This window comes from Trematomus bernacchii, unplaced genomic scaffold (genome assembly GCF_902827165.1).
Source record: "Trematomus bernacchii unplaced genomic scaffold, fTreBer1.1, whole genome shotgun sequence".
Classification (NCBI taxonomy): domain Eukaryota; kingdom Metazoa; phylum Chordata; class Actinopteri; order Perciformes; family Nototheniidae; genus Trematomus; species Trematomus bernacchii.
This window is the reverse complement of record NW_022988098.1, coordinates 2,660,850-2,681,256: the sequence shown is the minus strand read 5'-3', so window position 1 is coordinate 2,681,256 and position 20,407 is coordinate 2,660,850. Positions and strand designations below refer to the sequence as shown.

At 42.6% G+C, this 20,407-nt stretch overlaps 1 protein-coding gene across 1 annotated transcript in view; it reads right to left on the bottom strand.

The window, feature by feature from the left end:
- LOC117475341 (dynein heavy chain 1, axonemal-like) overlaps positions 1 to 20,407 on the bottom strand; it is a 33,542-nt gene that overhangs the window by 8,704 nt on the left and 4,431 nt on the right. The window contains 38 exon segments of the mRNA XM_034121488.1: positions 99 to 275; positions 419 to 598; positions 793 to 963; positions 1,053 to 1,184; positions 1,858 to 2,016; positions 3,026 to 3,170; positions 3,284 to 3,480; positions 3,595 to 3,746; positions 4,099 to 4,294; positions 4,422 to 4,647; positions 5,156 to 5,316; positions 5,406 to 5,555; positions 5,745 to 5,876; positions 6,002 to 6,127; positions 6,659 to 6,778; positions 7,418 to 7,612; positions 9,268 to 9,445; positions 9,531 to 9,685; positions 9,807 to 9,898; positions 10,271 to 10,457; positions 10,577 to 10,663; positions 10,816 to 10,965; positions 11,046 to 11,159; positions 11,609 to 11,714; positions 11,801 to 11,989; positions 12,068 to 12,181; positions 12,759 to 12,925; positions 13,885 to 13,966; positions 14,671 to 14,792; positions 14,876 to 15,040; positions 15,131 to 15,343; positions 17,532 to 17,785; positions 17,884 to 18,082; positions 18,199 to 18,354; positions 19,366 to 19,507; positions 19,627 to 19,709; positions 19,808 to 19,927; positions 20,065 to 20,290. Of these exon segments, the coding sequence (XP_033977379.1) occupies positions 99 to 275; positions 419 to 598; positions 793 to 963; positions 1,053 to 1,184; positions 1,858 to 2,016; positions 3,026 to 3,170; positions 3,284 to 3,480; positions 3,595 to 3,746; positions 4,099 to 4,294; positions 4,422 to 4,647; positions 5,156 to 5,316; positions 5,406 to 5,555; positions 5,745 to 5,876; positions 6,002 to 6,127; positions 6,659 to 6,778; positions 7,418 to 7,612; positions 9,268 to 9,445; positions 9,531 to 9,685; positions 9,807 to 9,898; positions 10,271 to 10,457; positions 10,577 to 10,663; positions 10,816 to 10,965; positions 11,046 to 11,159; positions 11,609 to 11,714; positions 11,801 to 11,989; positions 12,068 to 12,181; positions 12,759 to 12,925; positions 13,885 to 13,966; positions 14,671 to 14,792; positions 14,876 to 15,040; positions 15,131 to 15,343; positions 17,532 to 17,785; positions 17,884 to 18,082; positions 18,199 to 18,354; positions 19,366 to 19,507; positions 19,627 to 19,709; positions 19,808 to 19,927; positions 20,065 to 20,290 (5,920 nt within the window).

The window sequence follows — 20,407 nt, the reverse complement described above, 5'->3', positions numbered from 1 at the left end:
ATATACCCCCTAAAGACTTTTCATGTATTAAACTGAACAGTGAGAGACGGATTAGTGCTCTGATCACAATCTTTTGAAAGACCCTGCGTTTATCTGACCTTGATATCCAGATCTGTGTCTATCTGCCGGTAGACTCCAGACGAAGAGTAGAAGTGACCGTCTTCCAGCACAGCAGGACAGTAGAAATCCTCCAGGACGCTCAGCAGGCATCGTCTGTCCCAGTCATCTGTCACTCGGCCGCCGTAATTTATCTCCCCTGCGGTATATTTTAACACCTGGACAGGTGCAGAACAAGAAGGGGAGACAGACAGATGAGCAGGCTCAAACACACACAGAGTGACTACAAATGATGTGGCTTTGAGGTATTGTTATCTTAACAGGTTGTTAAATACAGACAGAAGAGTTCTCCTCCACCCACCTTGTACGGGACGTCCTGGTACTCGTCCAGGAACATTTTGACCTGGCTGATGCAGATGTTTAAGTCTCCGTCTGTGAAATCGTAGGGAATGTTGAAGCCCAGTGGGCCAAACTTCCTTCGCTCCAGAGAAATTCCATGGAAGAGACACAGAGACAGAAGCAAAGCCTTGAGGTGTGATGCCTGGAGAGGAGAGGAGAGGAGGGGAGAGGAGAGGAGAGGAGAGGAGAGGAGAGGAGAGGAGAGGAGAGGAGAGGAGAGGAGAGGAGAGAAGTTAAAGTCACCACTAGATGCTGGATGTTTAAACAGCTCCAAAATGGCTGGTTTTCTAATCTAACATTTGAGTGGATCCAGATATGAAGCAGGAGCAGACGGACCTTTGTGGAGGAGGTGAAGAACTCATTGGTGAGCCTCAGGTAGGTCTTCTGTAGATTGGCCTTGATTCCCTTGGGAGGCTCGATGGTCATCTTTGACCCATTTTGGAGAATAGACACTGGGAACTTGTTGCTGGAAAGGCTCGTGAGCCACATACGGAAGTCCTTGTGCACCTGTTATGAGACAAGCAATAAAAGGAATTGATCAACTCACAATACTACAAAAGTGCACAGACCATGTGATCAATGCGTAATGGTCTGACCTTTACTGGGCTGATGTTTTCAATGAGTCTCTCCAGGGAGGGCATCCAGCTGGGCGCCAGGTGACAGTTCTGGGAGAAGACCCAATGACCTCTCTCCATAGCAGCGAGCATGAGCTTCTCTGCCCAGGGGCCCTGAATCACACAAACAACAGCAGAACAAAAGGCAGAGGACAACAACAAGAGTCACAAACAGAAGCTTTAATATAAGAGAAAACATCCATATTTTGTAAAAGGGTGTAGTTATTTAGTGGTCGACATATACATCTCCCTGTAGCTAGTTTGACATTCTTGCAGTCTTACTGAAACATTTAAGAGCACTAGGTTCAATGGAGACGTAAAACGAGGACAGGCTGATGTAACAGCGCAGCACAAGCCAAGAGTCTAACTCACATAGTTGCAAGTGATGTGACAAACACACGCTAACACCTTTTGAACAACCTCAGGGGGAGAGTGTTGCTGGGAGAAATGTTTGGCCAGTTTCCGGTGGGTGGAATATGAGTCTGCATTCATCCCAAAACCTACACATGAGGTGTTGTAATTTTTTTGGTGCTTTTTTTTGTGTCCTGGAATCGAGCATCTGCCTAAAATAGTTGTGTATATCGCCCTGTCCCATGGCCATAAATAGAGAAAGCAATTATCACATAGGTGGCCATTCTTAACAAGTGAGATGAGAATGGCCTGGTTCTGTGTGAAAGTGTTTTACAGCGCTGTGTATCGAAGAGAGAGAGAGAGAGAGAGAGAGAGAGAGAGAGAGAGAGAGAGAGAGAGAGAGAGAGAGAGAGAGAGAGCAGCCCCTGGCTCTGACCTGGCCCTGGCCCAGAGAGATGGCACTCATTTTCTTGGAGAACTGCATGACATCTGCAAATTTGTAGAGGTCAGCAGCGGGGTCTGTGCCAGGGGAGAGCACAAAGATGAGGGGGGTGGAGAGGGAAGACTCCTTGAAGACCACCGACAGGTCTGACGTCTGTGAGAAGATCGAGAGGGTAACAAGCCATTAATACGACTGTAAAGCAAAACATCCACATGTATTTTTCCCGGCTGACATTAGCATAGTAAATCTGTACTCCACACATTGCACTGCTGCAGTACAAACCAAAAGAAATTGAATTAAATTGCAATGTTCATTTTGCTTCACTATTCGGAGCCACTGTCACAAATAAGACTTAATTGTGTCAGTGCATACATATTGGTTTTAATGTGAAGGGTTCGTTTGGATTGTATGAAGTGAGGTTGTATGAGGTTCTTATCCTACAGTACATGGCAGTCGGAGAGGAGAGGAGAGGAGAGGAGAGGAGAGGAGAGGAGAGGAGAGGAGAGGAGAGGAGAGGTTCTTATCCTACAGTACATGGCAGTCGGAGAGGAGAGGAGAGGAGAGGAGAGGAGAGGAGAGGAGAGGAGAGGTTCTTATCCTACAGTACATGGCAGTCGGGGGGCCCAGTTAGACTGCTGGAGGGGGGAGGAGAGGAGAGGAGAGGAGAGGAGAGGAGAGGAGAGGAGAGGAGAGGAGAGGAGAGGAGAGGAGAGGAGAGGAGAGGTTCTTATCCTACATGGCAGTCGGAGTGTCCCAGTTAGACTGCTGATGAGGAGGCAGTCAGTGAGGTAAAATTACTGTTTTTGTAAATGCTGTCTGGTGGCTTTAAAGACAGGATACCCAGGATATAATAGCTTCAGTTCTTTATCCGAAAGGGATGTCCGAAGGGAAGGTAAAGCGTTGAAAATATTATAAATATATTTAACGCTTACATTTGTATTAATTTTCCTTTCTTTTAGGTAGCTATAATAGGTTTAGCTGCTGCCTCGGTCCACAGCAGAGGATTTCTTTGCTTCAGTACTGCTGTCTGCTTTTCCAACCTGGAGGCTAGATCTCCAGCTACAGTAGGTAATACACTGACTAAGGATACGAACCTCACACAACCCCACTACATCAGATCCAAACGAACCTTCTAGGGCACGAGGGAGGAGAGAAACTCTACCTGAGGCTCTATGAAGCGTTGTCCCAGCTGAGCCGAGACAAAGTCCTGCAGGCCTTGAACAAGGCGGTCGGCCCTCAGACAGCGCAGCACCAGCAGCTTCTGGAACGAGTCCAGCTCGGTGTCCCACTGTCCTGGGAGAGGGTCCCTATAAGCAAATACACACACATGCACACCCCGTTAGATATGGACGGCTACTGCACAGTTGAAATGAAGGAAACAAGTGTCCATTTGTTAACAAGGGTTTTTTTCTATGCATGCCTGTGAGGCTGGTTGCTGTCAAAGATGCTCTTGAAACCCTGCAGATGTTCGGGGAAGCTCTCTGCCAGGTTTCTGAAGTTGTCCAGAGCGCTGAGGCCCAGAATGTCCTGCCAGGCTCGCTCCGACAGCCAACTCACTGCTGGGTTTGTCAGCTCCTGGGCGGGCATCCCTCCAGACAGCAGGTAACGCCACTCAGCCTGCCACAATTCAATTCAGGAAATGTAAAAGGACAAACTCCACCTCTGTGTTTGTACGAGTTCCCACAGGAAATTAAAGAGGGGAGGGAGACTGCAAACTCCCACGTTTCTCACCATATCAATTTTGTTCTCATTCATCATGATGCGAGCGCACAGGAGAAAGGCAAACATGAGTTTGTTCTTCTCAAATAAGCTGCGGCACACATTGCTGTACAGGCTGAAGGTGAAAAACTCATTTATGTTGGCAATCCTCTCCTCCACCGTGTCTGTAAAAAACATTACATGACATGTCACTTGTTAGACGCTTTTATCCAAAGCGACTTACATACATTCAGTACTGCGGACAATCCCCACAGGAGCAATTTGGGGTGAAGTGTCTTGCCCAGGGACACAACGACATGCTGACTGCAGTGAGACTCGAACTTGCTATCCCCTGATTCAAAGTTCAGCGCACTAAGTTCAGCGCACAATCCCACTGAGCCACAGCCTCACATCAAATACATTCAGCGGAAGCAGAAAATAATGTTCCCATGTGTTTTAAAGCCATAAAGCAGTTTCATGTCTTTTCCATCTGAACAGACATAGTTCTGTGTATATGAGCTACTGTGGAAATTCTACCTGCTTTCTCAGAGTTGGCAAGGCCAGCCATGAAGATGCAGAGGAACCACTCCAGTGAGTACTGGTACATGGGGTCGACATTCGACAGGTCCGATACACAGAAGAATAGGATCTGTGTGCGCACAGCCACTGGAACGTACTCCAGGCGGGTGGCGTCAATGTCCTTCTCCGTCTGCTCTGCCACCACCACTTTGGCCTGCCAGCAAAACCAGCTTGCGTTAGTAAAATCCAGTAGCATATGACTTTGATGGAACATTGCTAAAGAATCACAATATATGAAGTTTGTTGGGGTATTGGAGATTATAGCTCTCCCACTTTCTTACCTTGATCTCTCCAGCTTTGATCTTGGAAGCTCCGAACACTTGGATGAGTTCCTCGTTGTCCACGGGGTTTCCCTCAGTGGAGCTGAGTCGGAACAGGATCTCATCCTCAATTTCTTTCAGCTCCTGTTTCATCTGGGCGTTGCTGATGATCAGCTGGTTCTTAGCCTCCTCCAGGTCTGGACGCTCCACAGCCACCACCTGGCCCAGCAGCTGGTCCTCCAGACCGCTGAGAATAAAGACAGTGAGAGCCAGACATTAGTTGTTAGAATAAAGTTCATCAACTGAATTCATTCTGAAGAAATGTTGGATTTCTTTCTGAAAGTCACAAGCAGATTTCTTGTCAATCTTTTGCTCACATTTCATTTTAATATCAAGGATGTTTTGGAATATTATTTACTAACAATCAACAAACATATGAGACTGAAATACTGGGCTTTCAACTAAAGACACAGCCACGCAAAAACTGCGGCATGTGTACGGCTCCTTATGGGTACTGCAATTTCCGAAGTGCCGGGTTCAAGGACCCTGACCTTGGCCAGGAAAAACAGGCACTCGCTTGTTTAATTTTTTTGCGGTCTAGATTTCTTTAATTTTTTTTTGCGTGTGTTTATAAATTACCTCGAGGGCCGTATCAAATGGTCTCGCGGTCCGTATACGGCCCGGATGCCGGAGGTTCCCCACCCCTGTTTAAAACAAACTCGATTTTGCCTTTTTGGGTTTATAACATGTGTTACCTTGGTGACAGGGTGAAGTTAATGAGGGTGACTTTGGTGGCCACCTCTGGAGAGTAGTGTGGGTTAGGCAGCTTGGTGGTGATGTACATCTTGAAGCCTTGTTGGTAAGGGATGACTGTGTCCCCCAGCTTCAGCATGGTGCTGCCTCTCAGCACAAATGTCTATGGGCCAAAAAAAGTGTATCATCAGACCAGTGAATGGTGGATCGTGGATATTTGCACAAGAGATTCTTGTTTGGGTATGTATTAACTTGTTGCAGCAAGACAGGCTCTAGGGCAGGATCCAATTCCTCCCCTATATTCTCCAAGAGGCAGGGTTTCCCAAAGCGAATGGCATTCTCAAGACTGCGGAGGAAGTCCCGGTCACTTAACTTAATGACCTCCAATCTACTGTCCTTCTCCTGGGGGACAACAAGAAGCAGGTCTGAATAAACGGAGGATTAAATACAGACACTGAGAAGCTATCACAAGGAATTCAGGGTAATGTGTACACATATATTTACTGAAACCAGTAGATATCTTGACACAGCTACTTTCTATCTCTTTTTGTCTCACTGGCGCCCTCTGCAGTGATGGTCGGATCAGTACACAGATAAGATATATATGTTTTTGATCCAAGTGTTGGCTTGTCCCTGAGGATCGATGAATAAAGGCCAGCGCAGACAGTACTGGGTGATCACACCGTTCTCCACTGAGAGGTTATCCTTGGGCAGACCTGATATCTGTGCACATTAAAATGACAAAGTACGATGACAGAAAAGGTAAATTACCATTAAGTTAAGTAAACTCACTGGCCCCGAAAAATATATTTAAAAAATCAATAGTTAACACAAAATCTTGTTCCGACCTGCCATGAGCGGATCTTGACCGGGTCTCCGAAGGTGTTGATCAGGTTTGGTTCGTCAGTGTGTGGAACATTTAGCTTTTTGAAACATTGCAGCCACTCCTCTGCCATGGCTGCCCTGTACTCTCCCTAAACATAAAAACAATACTGATCAAAGTCACACAATAGTGCTGCACTGATTAGGAACCGGAACAGAATCAGAATCAGAATCAGAATCAGAACCCCTTTATTAGTCCCACGGAGGGGAAATGTGCGTAGTTACAGCAGGAAAAAGAGCCACAGACCGCTTAATGTTACATATGTTAAATATGTGACATGCATTTAAAAAAAGTACTAAGTTATGATATAATAAAAACATATATAATACAAAATAAAAAGTTACTTAATTAAAAAAAATACACATCCTGTAACAGTTCTACGGATTTAGCAGCCAGGCATATATTATTATATAGGTGAGGAGATCACAATCGACACATTTCACTTATACAAAGAACAAAGAACAGAAAGGGTTTTGTCAAGGTGAAATCAGTAACTTCCTGCACATTAATTTACACTCACGACTTGATGACTGCTCAGGTAGCTTGACAAATTATTTACCAACATGAAATTGATGGTTAAGACAAGTTGCGTGTGAATCTAACAGAGAGAAGCTGCACACACCTCTTTAATGTTGAAGGGATTGAAGAAGCAGTCCATAACTTTAAGCAGACTGCAGGTGAGGTTGCTGTCCAGAGATGTGATGACCTTCTTTACTGATGTGCGGACAAATGTGATGGCGTCCTGGGTAACAGCACAGAAACATTAACACACATGCAGTCAGGGCCGTTTCTAGCTTTTTGGGGGCCCTAGTTTTTACAGTTTTTTAACTACAATGGGGGGATTCCGAAGCCTTTAAGAGGATCTGTGGAGAAGCATCAATCTGTTACACTTTAGGAGGAAAACAGGCTAATTTCACAAAAACCAAGCAATTGAAACTTACAAAAAATGATATTAAAAAGGTAAACAATAAGGCTCCTCTACGTCAATAAATGCAAGAGATGCAGCATTCTTTCAACAATGTATAATTTACATTTTTCATCTTCCTCAGACGTCACTCATTGGCTGACAACCCAACGATGATTTGGGCTTTATTACCCCAAAAACACAAGCCACAGCTTTGCTATCGTTGCAGTTTATTTGTGTTTATATCCTACACTAGATTTTTAAGCATATAATGCTTCACCGAACACAGGAGGGGGGCTTGGCTGTCTACAAATAAAGACGGCTAATTTTAATTCTCCCCAAATATATTGAGGCTGAACCTGAACTTTCAGCTTGGGGGCCCCCTAGTGGCCTATAGGAAGAAACGGCCCTGCATGCAGTCATAACGAAAAGCTTTTGGATTCCCTGCTGCTGGTGTCTCTCAGTTCCGTCTCTCACCTGGAGGAACCTGGCAAAAAGCGATTCGAGCTGCTTTGTGAACGGTTTCAGGGCTTCAGGGACTCGCCTCAGCCAACACTCTGTGAAAGGGACGAGGCCCAGAACGCTGGGCTCCAGGTAGACCATCCCGCAGCGAGACACTGTGGCTGGGGAGGCCACCGCTAAGTCCTGCACCTCAAACATCATGGTCATCACCTGCAGGGAGAAAACACAAAACGACAGATACGGAAGTCCTTAGAGGCAAGTGAGAAACAAATGTCTTTGTGATCCATTTTCTTAGGCTAATCCAAATAGTATTTTTCTCCTGTTTTATGATTTAAAAACATATGACATTTTTTTTTGACAAGATCATTTTTCATTTGGTTATTTTCAAAGTTAAATATGAAAAAAGGGTTTTGTTTTTTGTACACCTTGATTTAAAGCTGCAAGCAGCGTTGAGCGGGTCTTCGACGCTCCGCAGGCTGTTGTCCGCACGTCGACGTGTCACGTAGGTGTCTCGAGGACTCGGCCGTTGGCAAACGTGGGAATTTTCAGGCCGATCGGTCAACGTACATGGGAGTTACAGCAGTGACACAAACATTGTGTTTGATGGCGAGTGATCTGTCGCCATGGCAACGTAATTTGATGACACCCCATAATATGCTTAGATGTGTTGATGGCTGCATCGTTATCAAACCTGTGAAGTTTTGGGCCTTTTGGAGCATGTTCTGAGTTATGAGAAAACCGTGTTTCACGCGAGGGATGCGTTGCCATGGAAACAGCTTTTGAGGAAAATTCACTATTGTCAAAAAGTTTTATCAGGATCATTTTCTAACTTTGGCACTGTGTGGCAAAAATGTTTTCAAGTTTTTTTCCAGGTGATTTTTTAGTTTTTCCCTGCACTGTGAACAAAAGGTACATATTGGGTGTTTCTCAATGTCAAAGAAGGATGCTCCAGAGCCACTATTTCAAGGATGCTACGTCATCGAGTCCCGCCGAAGGACTGTTCCAATGTCCAGGCTCCTTGGAATTCTACCGAGCCCGGCGTCCTTCGTAGCGAGAACTTTCGAGGCTGCACATGTGTAGACTCCGCGGTCTTAAAATCCCCACAATGCTTTGCGCACGGACCAATTTCCAAATCTTTGGCGGAAATCGCGCTCCATTTAAGGCGGGGCCTCGCATATGACGCACACCTGCAGACCTGTTATTCTGTTCCACCATTCTTCGTTTTCCGAGGCTAGGAAGGATTCTTGCCTCGCTTCTGAAGCAACTGACTCGGAAGACATGTGCTACCAAGGAAGCGTCCTTGACATTGAGAAACACCCATTGTATATTGTGTGTTACAGGGTATATGCAGGAATCCTGACGTAAAATGTAATACCTTTTAAGACCCTTTCCATACATTTTAAGACCTCATCGCCACTTCGAGTTTTAACCGGTTCCATTGGCGACACACTTTACCTCACATTTACTATATACAGTATTGATTGTCCTTCCTCCTTATCTTCCAACCATTTGGACGCAGACTTGCATTTCCCCATAACGCGCTATCAAGCAGTGAGCGTGCGATGTCCTGTTCAGATGACGTCAAATCCAACGGGATGCCATAAATAAACTACACAGAATCACACTACACACCTACGCAATGATTACATTCAGGCAAACTGTAGAATACAAACTCTTTGGACAATTTATATACTTATTGAAAACAAGCTACAAAATGTAATACCTTGGAAAATGCCATTTAATACTTTTTAATAGCCTTCATTTTCGCTAAATTGATTTATCAACTTTTAATATTTTTTAAGACCCCGCGGACCCCCTGTGTTAGCAACAGGGACAAAATGAAGACTGTGAAAAGGTAACCTTACCTCACTGAGCTTGATGATTTCCCCCGAGCTGAGGCACAGTTTCTTGTTGTCATCGAGCACAGTGTTCATGTTCTCAATCCAAACTGCGTCCACTGGCCCATCAAACATATACCACTTTTTCACAGTGTCCATGGATGATGCACCTGCACGGATAACAGCGGAAAGGATGCCATCTGTCCTGTAGGGGGAGAAAAGTGTGTCTGTTTATAGTATAAGTTGGAATTTGTAAAGGTTTATTTTGAGGAAGACATAACATAACTTACCACTCGTGTGTGAGCAGGTCAAACTCCCCGTAGAGCTGTCCCATGGTGATAGACTTTGGGTTGAGGACATATATCTGAATCGCTTCATACACATCGCCGCTCACAGAGGGCTGGCCCTTCAGAGCTGTTATCGCCGCACCTAGAACCTCATAACACTAACACAGACAGACAGACAGACAGACAGACAGACAGACAGACAGACAGACATGCAAAAACAAAAATAATTTCAAACGTTGGAGGACTGTGATTTAAACTGTAAACAAGTTAAAGACCCACCTTGGTTTTACCGGATCCAGAGGGTCCCACCAACATCAGGCCGTGTCTCACCACAGTGGTCTCATACAGCTGAATACACTTAGAAATAAACCCTGCAATCACAACAGTACTTTTAAATACTCATCCTAAAAATACAGGGACCTTCGACAACGCCTTTATAGATACAACACATATATATATCACGGAGCCGTGGAAGGGACATAATACTACGAGGAAAATCTCAAAATATCCCTAGATTAAAAGTGTTCAATTTACTTTAAAAACAATTAGTTTTCTGTGCATTTCAGGGAAAAGTTTGACTTCATAATCTCAGATAATATCACAAATGTTTTCTTTTATAATTTCCACTTTAATCCCAGTAGTTTAGATGTTCCTCTTTGCTCTTGACCTACCGTGGCCCTAATAGTTGTCATAGGTACTTGGAAATCTGAGAACATCATTTCAGTGCTTTCAGCAACACTAACCATCCACATCTTTGAGGTTCTTCTTGGTGCAGACATCACGCATGGACTCCTCCAGTGTGCCGTAGTCGATTGGCTCCTGTTTTGTCTTTGGGAAAAGATCGGACACAATACCGTTGAAGAGCTTCAGGTCGTCCTGTAAAAACTTTGGTACGTTGACATCTTGAATGGCTCGCAGACAGATCAGCTCCTGGGAGGTTGCAGAATAATTAGATATTTAAAAGGACGGGTATTTTTTTGAATTATTTAATATTTGTGTCATATTTCTTATACATTATTTCCATCATGAACAGAAGAAACATTTTATACCTCGTTCATATCAGGATTTTCTCTCTTGAGGTTTCCAGCAGCTGAGATCACAGTCTTCACCGCTCTCATACCGAAGTCATAATGATCCTTCATATAAACAAGAGCAAAAGTCAGTCAAAGTATATTATTACCTACAGCGATTTCCCTTTCAAATTAGCGCATTTTCTTGGGATATATATAACATGTATTTGGACATTAAACCGATCCTAATTCTGATCTTCTTCAAGTCCATACGAAACCTGAGCGCTGAGCTGTTCGGAGGAGAGCTTGAAGGTGGTGGTGATCTTCTTGGAGAGGATTTTGGCATCACTGAAGCCAAATGAGTACAAGGAGATCTCAGCAATCATAGCGTAGTCAGGTACCATCATCGCCACGGGACGAAACAGTGCCTGTAGAGTGTAACATTTTATTAACCCCCATCTGCTTATCTTTGGTGTGACACAGCTAATTCAAAATTATCTTTTCAAACCTTGAGATTGTCAGGCAGCTCCGTGCGTCCGGCGTACCCAGGATTCATGGTGATGAACACGGCGCAGGACTGGACAAGAGGGATTTCTGCCCCCTCAAACATGAACCGCTCTGCCTGAAAACACGACATACACACACATTAGACAAACATTTTATAGGGATTAAAAAGGCTGCCTCTATGTGTGGAATGAAAAAAAGAAATCTGATTCTTTGCTTATATAAAACAATATTTACAAATGTCAAAACTAGCAATGTATGATATTAAACTGTTTAGTAATAATAATAATAAACAATAATACCATGTTTAATGCTTAACAGATGACTGAAAGATGATAACCTATGTTGGTTTTTACATTACATTATATAACATAGTTAAGGTTATTCAACTCAAAAATATAAAACATATCAAACTAATACAGCAAAACAAACAAACGTCTTTTTAAATGCAGTAGAAATACAACATACAGTATATACAATATGTACATGGAAATACAGACTGTACTTATGCATAACTCAAGCACTCTGTTGAAAAGTAAATGCATTTCTAGTGAATCAGCTTCTCACCCTTTGCATTTGGGCCTTTTGTATGGTGGTGATCTGCTGCGCCACAACAGACAACACCTCCACATCAATACGATTAAACTCATCAAAGCATGCCCAGGCCCCGGAGCTGCGGAAAAGGCAGACAGGCAAGAAGGCATCCATGAATGTGATTAACTGCAGATTTTCTTTCACACTTTAGTTACTGCCTCTCACCTGGCCAGTCCTTTGAGAAGCTTGCCCATAGCAATGAAGTCCAGCTGATCAGAGCAGTTGAAAACAACGGTCTGGATAGCCAGCGCCTTTCCCAGATCTTTAGTGGTTTCTGTCTTCCCTGTCCCTGCTGGACCTGCAGGAGCCCCTCCGAACTTCAGGTGTAGAGCTCCTGTTAGGGTCAGGTAGCATCTGGATGGGGCAGGGAGTAGTGTATTAAAAGGGAGAACGATACAAAACAGAGTAAAAAACATTATACTTTACACCTACCTGTCAGTGAGCGGGGTGATGACCAGACGTCCGGAGTTACCAAGGTACTCGTATCCGTACAAAAACTCTGCATTCACTGCCCGGATGTACAAGTCATTTTTGGTCCAGTAATATCTACAAACAGTATCACATCAGTGTCATTCTCATTCTGCATCCACAGTATTGCACAAATGTAGTGTTAGAGCTAGTTTTGTGAGAATAATATTGCCACCTAGTGGAGTCAAATGCAGTCCATTAAGATAAAAGACTACAATTCCCACAGCACCAGCCAATTATATAGGGCTATATTTGGCAACCTGTGTGCCAACAAGACACAGTTCTCAACCGTAATCATCCAGCAAAAAGAAATAAATGTTTGCTGTAATGTTATTTGAGGTATGCCTCTTCTGTTTTTATTAATTTATATCTTGTATATGCATAATTTCTTTTTTGAATGTGTGTGGAAACAACTTTATTTTATTTTGATTAACCACACGAGCAGCATACCATCAATCCAGCATCACAAGCTGGACATGTTTTGACTGTGAATAAACTAATAACTGGAAGGATAACGTGTTGGAAATATCTTTTGAATTGCTTCTATAGTGGCTTTTAGAAACGCAGGAAAGAAGCTGTGACAGATAAAGTGGACTGCAGCGTCAGGAGTTACCGAACCAAAGAGCAAAGAGAGATCAAAATACAAACAGCCAACCTGAGCTGGCTGATCCACTCAAAGTCATTGATGCTGCTGGAGACCTGCAGCTCCACCAGTTTGGCTGCAACCTCCTTAGCGTGGACCTCGATGACGATGAGGGCAGACAGCACCGCCCGCTGCATCTTAGACAGAGGTCCTCTCACCAGCTGCACCAAGTCGCCCAGCTTCAGAAACAAGAGGGGAAGTCTTTAGGATGTCAGCAGACTGTGGTGTGCACAATGATCAATGCAAATGGGAGTATAAATAATATCATGTTTGTGGGGGAAACTTCTGAAGCAATTGGAAACAGGACTCAAAGAGACACGAGGAGAGCTGGAGCTTTGATGGCAAACACTGACGGTTTATTTGGAGCTTCGGCCGGAGAATTCACAAGACATGTGGTGTGTCACGAGTTGACACAGCGGTTGCCAAACCAATTCTGAAGAACTCTTTCTGCAGCTCGAGGTTTTAACTATTTCGGAGTGTAATAATCAACATTCTTCATCAGCGAGACTAAAGCAATATGGACCCTGAATCTAACTAGAGCTCTCGTCCATAGAAAAGAATGTGCGCCAGGGAACCTTCGTCCCTGAACAGTAAACTACCTCATGGCGGCTTGTGCTCTGTCATAGACTGGCAACAACAATGCGCCCAAGCTGCCCCTCCTTAAGAGAGATAGCAGCAATACCCAAGGCCGTAGAACTATGCCATGGGAAAGGAGACAGTGAGAGGAGAAAAAGATGAACTGTGTCAAAGGTTGAGTACCTAAGCAAATTATTCCCCAACAATGTTTATAATTTTCACACATTTTTAATATTTAAATTGTTATACTGCAAGACTATATAAGGAACTCCAAGTCTTTAAAAAGTGGCAAATACAAGTGGCTATTTCATAAACTACTACATTCATCAACAGTTCAACAACATACTTATAAAGATTAATGAGTGTAGATGCTTGAAAATGTAATTAAATAAAGAAATGACTTAAGCCAGACACCCGACTTATTGGGCATACATCATTTATGATATCTTTGTAATGGAAAGAGTCTTTTTTTGTTCTATGAGGCCTTTGGGAAATGTAATTTGATAACACTTAAGAGTTCGAAAAATGTGTAGTTCCCTGAAAGACCCTTATTTCAGTTAAAATTCAAGTGAGGTTGAACAGCAGTAGGATCTCTGGTCTGGGACAGAATCTCCAGGAGTTCATCGTCTGACAGGAAGTAAAACCTACAAAGAAAATATTTAGAAATATTTAGTTCCAAGTGTCTCGTGATTTTGCATAGAAACACATTTTTGGGTCAGAAATCATCTATTGTTAATTGTTATTAGAAGCCATTGCTTCTTTTGTTTTTGGTATCACAGCTACTCCCAACACTTATAAAAAAAAAGTTTCTTCGGCCACTTAAAGGTAGGGTAGGTAAGAATGGAGAAACCAGCTCGAGTGCGCTAGAATTTGAAAGTAGGCAGCAGAAAAAAATCTGCCCCTTCCTTCAGACTTCCTTACAGAGCCCCTCCTCCAACACACACAAACGCGCACATGACCAATGAGGGCACGAGATAAGTTTGTGCACAGATGGAAGGCTGACAGGCAGGTAGGCCATCCAGTTATTTTAGCCAGGCCGGCTCAGATGATTGGTCGTGCTTTTTACAGTACTACGGCTTCCACAGATGAAATATTTTTAATGTATTTATTGTCAAAGCATTTCATTTATTCATTGCTATCGGGATGTTAAGAGCATTCCATGGAATATAACAAAAAGTGTTTCTGAAGTGAATTACCTACCCCACCTTTAATGTTGTTCAGGTTTTGATATCAAATGAACATGACTGCAGACCCTCTCCGGGGAATGGTATGTTGAATCATCTCATAATTAATGACAAATATCCGTAGTTGAGAGTAATTTATAAGGACACTTTCAAAAAAGGCTTACCTGGGGAAGGAGCCTCTTTTTGTTTCCAAGTATTCACTAAGACCCTTCTGGACCTCTTCCAGCAGTTCGTTGCACCTTTTCAGTTTTTCTAGTAGCCTAGAATCTGGGCACAGCTCAATCACCTAGAAATAAACACACACTTTAACATCTCCGTATAAAAACAAAAGCTTTCTCCTTTCATATGTAGTGCTGTGGAGGCTCTGACCTTTGGATTTTTAAAGGCACTTTTCATGACTGCCTTCCACGTTCTATCCACTAGCTGGTATCTCTTTCCTTCCACAGGCAGCTGCTGGGTGATATCATCCGAGCTGAAGATGGGCTCTAAGTAAAGCCAGGAGCGTTGGAATGTCAACCACTCCTCCAGCACGTCCTGCAGAAACCACAAGAGGGCAGTAGCACGACAAAAGACACTGTATAATAATTATACAATACTCAAGAAGACCATAGTTTGTGTGTGTACCTGAGTCATTCTGATTTTGCCCTCCCAGGTGTTGATACGGGCCTCAAAGGACTTTTTGAAGGGAGAGAAGGACATGCTCTGCGTCATGACATTGTGGTCGTCCAGCATCTGTGAGACTTCATCTGGGCTCTTCAGGATGTAGGTGCCTGTATCCTTGTAGGGCAACACGTCAAAGAATATTGTTGACCACTCGTTTTCCATCTTGTCCAGGGCCTGTGTGAATAGGTGTGAAACAAAGGCAGCAGCCACCACTTTAATGCAGATATCCACACACTTGTTGTGTTCAACAGGAAAGAGTAAGTGAGTTGCTTTAATCTAAAAACCCACGAGTCACTTCGCCTCTGTGTCACCATCCTTTTGGTGTTACATTTCAGTCAAGTGCTTTCAAGTGAAATGCATTTTAAAGCATTGATCTTAAAGATTTTAATTTGAATATCAATCGGTTCTGTTAATATCCTCCACCTAATGAGGTAACACATTATAGGAGAGATACCACAGGTCTTTCCTTCCTGCAGCAGTCAGACTATACAACCAGCACAGCCCCTAGTTGACCCCCCCCCCCCACAACACAGACTATATATATCACCCCTTGATGCTAAATACCAACAAACGATGTGCAATATGTGCAATATATAAATGCTGTTAATAACTGTGTAATATATACCTGGCTGCTAAATCCTTAGAACTGTTACAAGGTGTGTATTTTGTATTTTGTAAATTGTGTAACTTGCTGCTGTTAAATACCAACCACCTATGTGCAATATGTGCTAGATGTGCAATATATATAGATGCCATTAATAACTGTGTAATATATACCTGGCTGCTAAATCCGTAGAACTGTTACAGGATGTGTATTTTTTTTAATTATGTAACTTTTTTTTTTCTATTATATTTTTTATTATATATTTTTTATATATCATAACTTAGTACTTTTTTTTTATGCATGTCACATATTTAACATATGTAACATTAAAGGTGGGGTAGGTAAGTTTGAGAAACCAGCTCGAGATCGCTAGAATTTGAAAATACACCACCGGAAAAAATCTGCCACTTCCTTATAGAGCCCCTCCTCCAACACACACGAACGCGCACATGACCAATGAGGGCACGAGATAAGTTTGTGCCCAGATGGAAGGCTGACAGGCAGGTAGGCCATCCAGTTATTTTAGCCGGGCCGGCTAAAATGATTGGTCGTACTTTTTACAGTACCACGGCTTCCACAGATGAAATTTTTTTTATGGATTTTTTCTCAAAGCACTTAAGATATTCATTGCTATCGGGATGTTAAGAGCATTCCATGGAATATAACAAAAAGTGTATCTCGAGCCGGTTTCTCAAACTTACCTACCCCACCTTTAAGCTGTCTGTGGCGCATGCATTTCCTATGGGATCCTATGGGAACCTTTGATTCTTATCACCTGTTGCTGTCAGGAATACATTCACTGTAGACCACACAGACTACATCACAAGTGACACCTCTCAGGAAGATTATTTTACACAGCAAGATCTGATACCTGTCAGTATAATAATAATAATACATTATATTTTTATAGGGCTTTTCAAGGACTCAAAATCGCTTTACAATATAAGGGAAGGTTAGGGTGGGGGGTATAGGACTATCAAACTTGATCAACCAGCATGGATTGATGGGGGGTGGGCTATGAGTAGACAAGAGGAGAAGAGATTAGTTTTGAAAAGGGACTTGAATACTGTGGGGGTCTCAGAATAGCGGGGATCTTTGCATCAATATGTTCAAAACGTTTTTTTTCAAAATGTAAAAAAATGTCTAAAATTATAAATAGTGAAAAATTAAATATAAAATATTTCTAGTGTGAACCAAAATATAATACTAAATATTATACAAGTGATTTTTCTTAACCAAAATGACAAAAATGGCATAAAAACACATATTATTCTAACACAGGTCCTTTTTGACCCACTTATGGAAGAGTGTAGGGTCCAGTCACTCGTGCATCTAAGGGTTAACAGAGCCTGACATGGTCTGCTATCATTCATCAAAAATGTGTTATCAAAAAATGACAATGTTCACTTTTCTACTTCTTTTTACAGTGGATCAAATAGAAATAATGAGGTAACATACTTCTTTCACATTCGGTGTTCGCAGACTCACAGATTGATGGAAAAGAGCAAACTTCTGTCTGTTCTTATGGAAAAAAAAATGTTTGTCTTTGTTCCTCTAGTATTCTGTGACCTGCAGTATTGAACAGTTGCTGTTTCCACCAATGAACAGGGGACAACTCATCAACCAGGACTCAAATCTCAAGGATTACCATGCAGTGAATACGACTCAGCTACTTAAAATGCAGCTCCAAGGTGGCGCGCCATTCATCGCACATCCTGTACAAGCACAACTTCATGAATCACTGTGTTATTAAGGTACCTGTTCAATGGTGTACTCTTTCCCTGCCACCTCGGCCACATGAGCTATGTCCTCTATGTGGTTCTGTAGGCCCAGCTCCAGGCATCGAGAGAGGGTGAGGTTATCTTTGGGCTTGACCTTCATCTGAATGCGGTCTGAAAGAATCTCCCAGTGGCGGTTCTTCATCCCCGGGTTCCTCAGGCCCTGAATCAGAGGAATGTACGGCTGGAAGTCCTTGATCTTGATGCAGATCGCCGATGCAACCATCTGGCAGCCTGGCGTTGCATAAGGCCAATAAAGAAATCGTTAAGCATATTAACAACAATTACACTTCCCTTTGTCAAGTTTGTATGGTCATACATGCGTCTCCTACCAGGAATGTCCTTGAAGTGTTTCACACATTTGTTCATGACCTTGTGGACATCTGTAACATTGCGCTCCAGCTGCTCGGAGTCTATGGAAGACAGCGGGTCATTGAGCCAGTTCTCGTGCCAACGCATCCAATCAGAGGTGGTGGTCCACAGGTCCGTAAAAGGCTGGAAGTCCTTCACCAGCTTCTGTAGCCGATCATACTGAAAAACACATTTACAATGCATTGTCAGAAATACTTATTATGATATCTATGTAGTATATTTTATCACTATTTGTTTAACAGTTCAAAACAAACGTGGATATTGTTTGTACTTACATTAGTGACAGGAATACCAAACAGACGCTCTCTGGTGTTGTAGGTTTGAGCCATTGTCAGACAGTCCTTCAGTTGCTTGCTTGTACGCCTCACTTTGTTGGCCACCTTATGGGCATGATTGATGTCATCATGACACGCAATCCCAGCAACCAGCATCTATAAACACAGGGTAGTGGTAATTTAGAACAGCTCGTGGCTACCGTTAGAAACGATTAGGGCTGCACTTGTAATATAATTGAAATCGCAATATGGACTAGAGCAATATTCAAGAACCAGTAAGCTCCATATATATAAATAATTATGAATTAAGTACTATGGTCCTGCAGATATTCTAGCCAATAAACTGTATTATATAGAATTAATAAAAAAATGATTGTTTGGTACAAATCCACTTGAAAAAAATCACACAATTTTCATTTTAATATATCCTTTAATGATGATGTAAATAATAATTTACCCTCTGCAATTACAGTCAATATAATATATAAACTATTATACTTTTCTCTCTATCTCGGAAGCGATCCCCAAAATTGTAGCTAGAGTTTGCAAAGAAATGAGGCACATGCCTATGCTCGTACAGTGCAAAGGGCTTCGGACTATATTTCTTTTAAATTCTGATGCTTTTATTTAATTGCTCCAGAAAACTGAAACCCTGGGAGACCACTTCTATAAAAATATGCTGAACGGTTTAGAACAGGGCTATTCAATTAGTTTGGAATGGGGCCGGTTGATGAAAATGATCCAAAGCAAGGGGCCGGGAAAAAGATGGCTTGAAATATGAGCAATCATAATTAAGAGCTTCAGATACAGTAAATACTACAACAGCATAGTGGAGTGCATATATTGTGTTTAATTAAATCAAACAACATAGCCCCAAGGTCTTTCTAGATCTAAATGGCAAATCCAGAACTCAGTAGGCCTACATGTGAAGCTAATTTAACCATCAACATCATTTCATTTGATTTAATTTAGGTGAAATGATCTAATCATTCACGCAGAGATGCAATACACTACAGTAGCTAGTAGGTGGGTTCGAAACCCGAGCCCGCCGAAGTTTTCAGGCAATGTCTTCCCCTCTATCTCTCAATTTAACACCCTCTCTGGAATAAAGACACTCTGGCCCAAATAAAAATCTGATATAAAAATAACCTATTAGGTTCGGCTGACCTTTAGCGAGTCGAGGTGGTCCTCAAAGTTGTTCTGGTCGGCCAGCTGAATCTTATTGAAGCGCTCTTCATCCTCCAAATGCTGGGCGGCCGCTGCTTCCATCTGGCTTATTATCTTTTGAGGCCATCTAATAGCTGTCCACCTGCAGAGAGAAGTAGCTTTAACTCCAAAGTGTACTCCATTCACCAAAGAAATCTAATCTCACATGAGAACGTACAAACGTAGTTTTCAAAACATTACAATAATTGACGTTACTCTTACTTTTTATCAAAATCCTCATTTGAAAGAGAGTAGCGAAGCTCTTCTATTAGCTCATAGTCTGACAGGGTCTTTCCAATAACTTCCTGTGTGGACAGATGGAACAAACAATCAGATTAAATGACAAATTAACCCTTTATATGACACACAAGAAAATAGCCAGTCAATGATTGCGAATGTGCACCTTGTAACTCTTGAGCTGGCCTGGGACTTGCTTCATCCATTCCCTCTTCTCACTCAGCTCTTCAATGCTGTTCAGTTTCTCACGCAGCTTTCTACTGATTGTGTTGTACTCTTCACATGCCTACGCACACGCAAGATACAATCAGTGTTAAACACTTTCAAAAGGAGGTACATTTAGGTCCAGTGTGAAGAAATAAAATCACACCAATTATACCAATACAGTATATACTTTTTCTGGCCTTGAAACAAATGACTTACTTCATCAACCTGCTTGCTTAGCTTCTCAGCAAGGATGGCCAGCATTGCATTGGCTAAAGCCTTTTTTTTGTTGGAGAGAGCCTGACGTACACCCTCCACTCGAATAACAAATGTTCCAATTACAATGGAGGACGGCAGAGAGTGCTCAAGTGTTTCCTTGTCTTTGAGATGTTGTTCCACCTCTTTTTTCACTTCCTGGGATGTCTGTTCTGCATTCGCAGGAGATCTGGCAGAGGAAAGATTAACGGACTCTCTTTAATGAGGAAAGCATGCTGAGTGGACCATAAATCACACTGACCCTTTACCTTGTGGGAAAACTTGAATATATGCTTTTAACAGACTT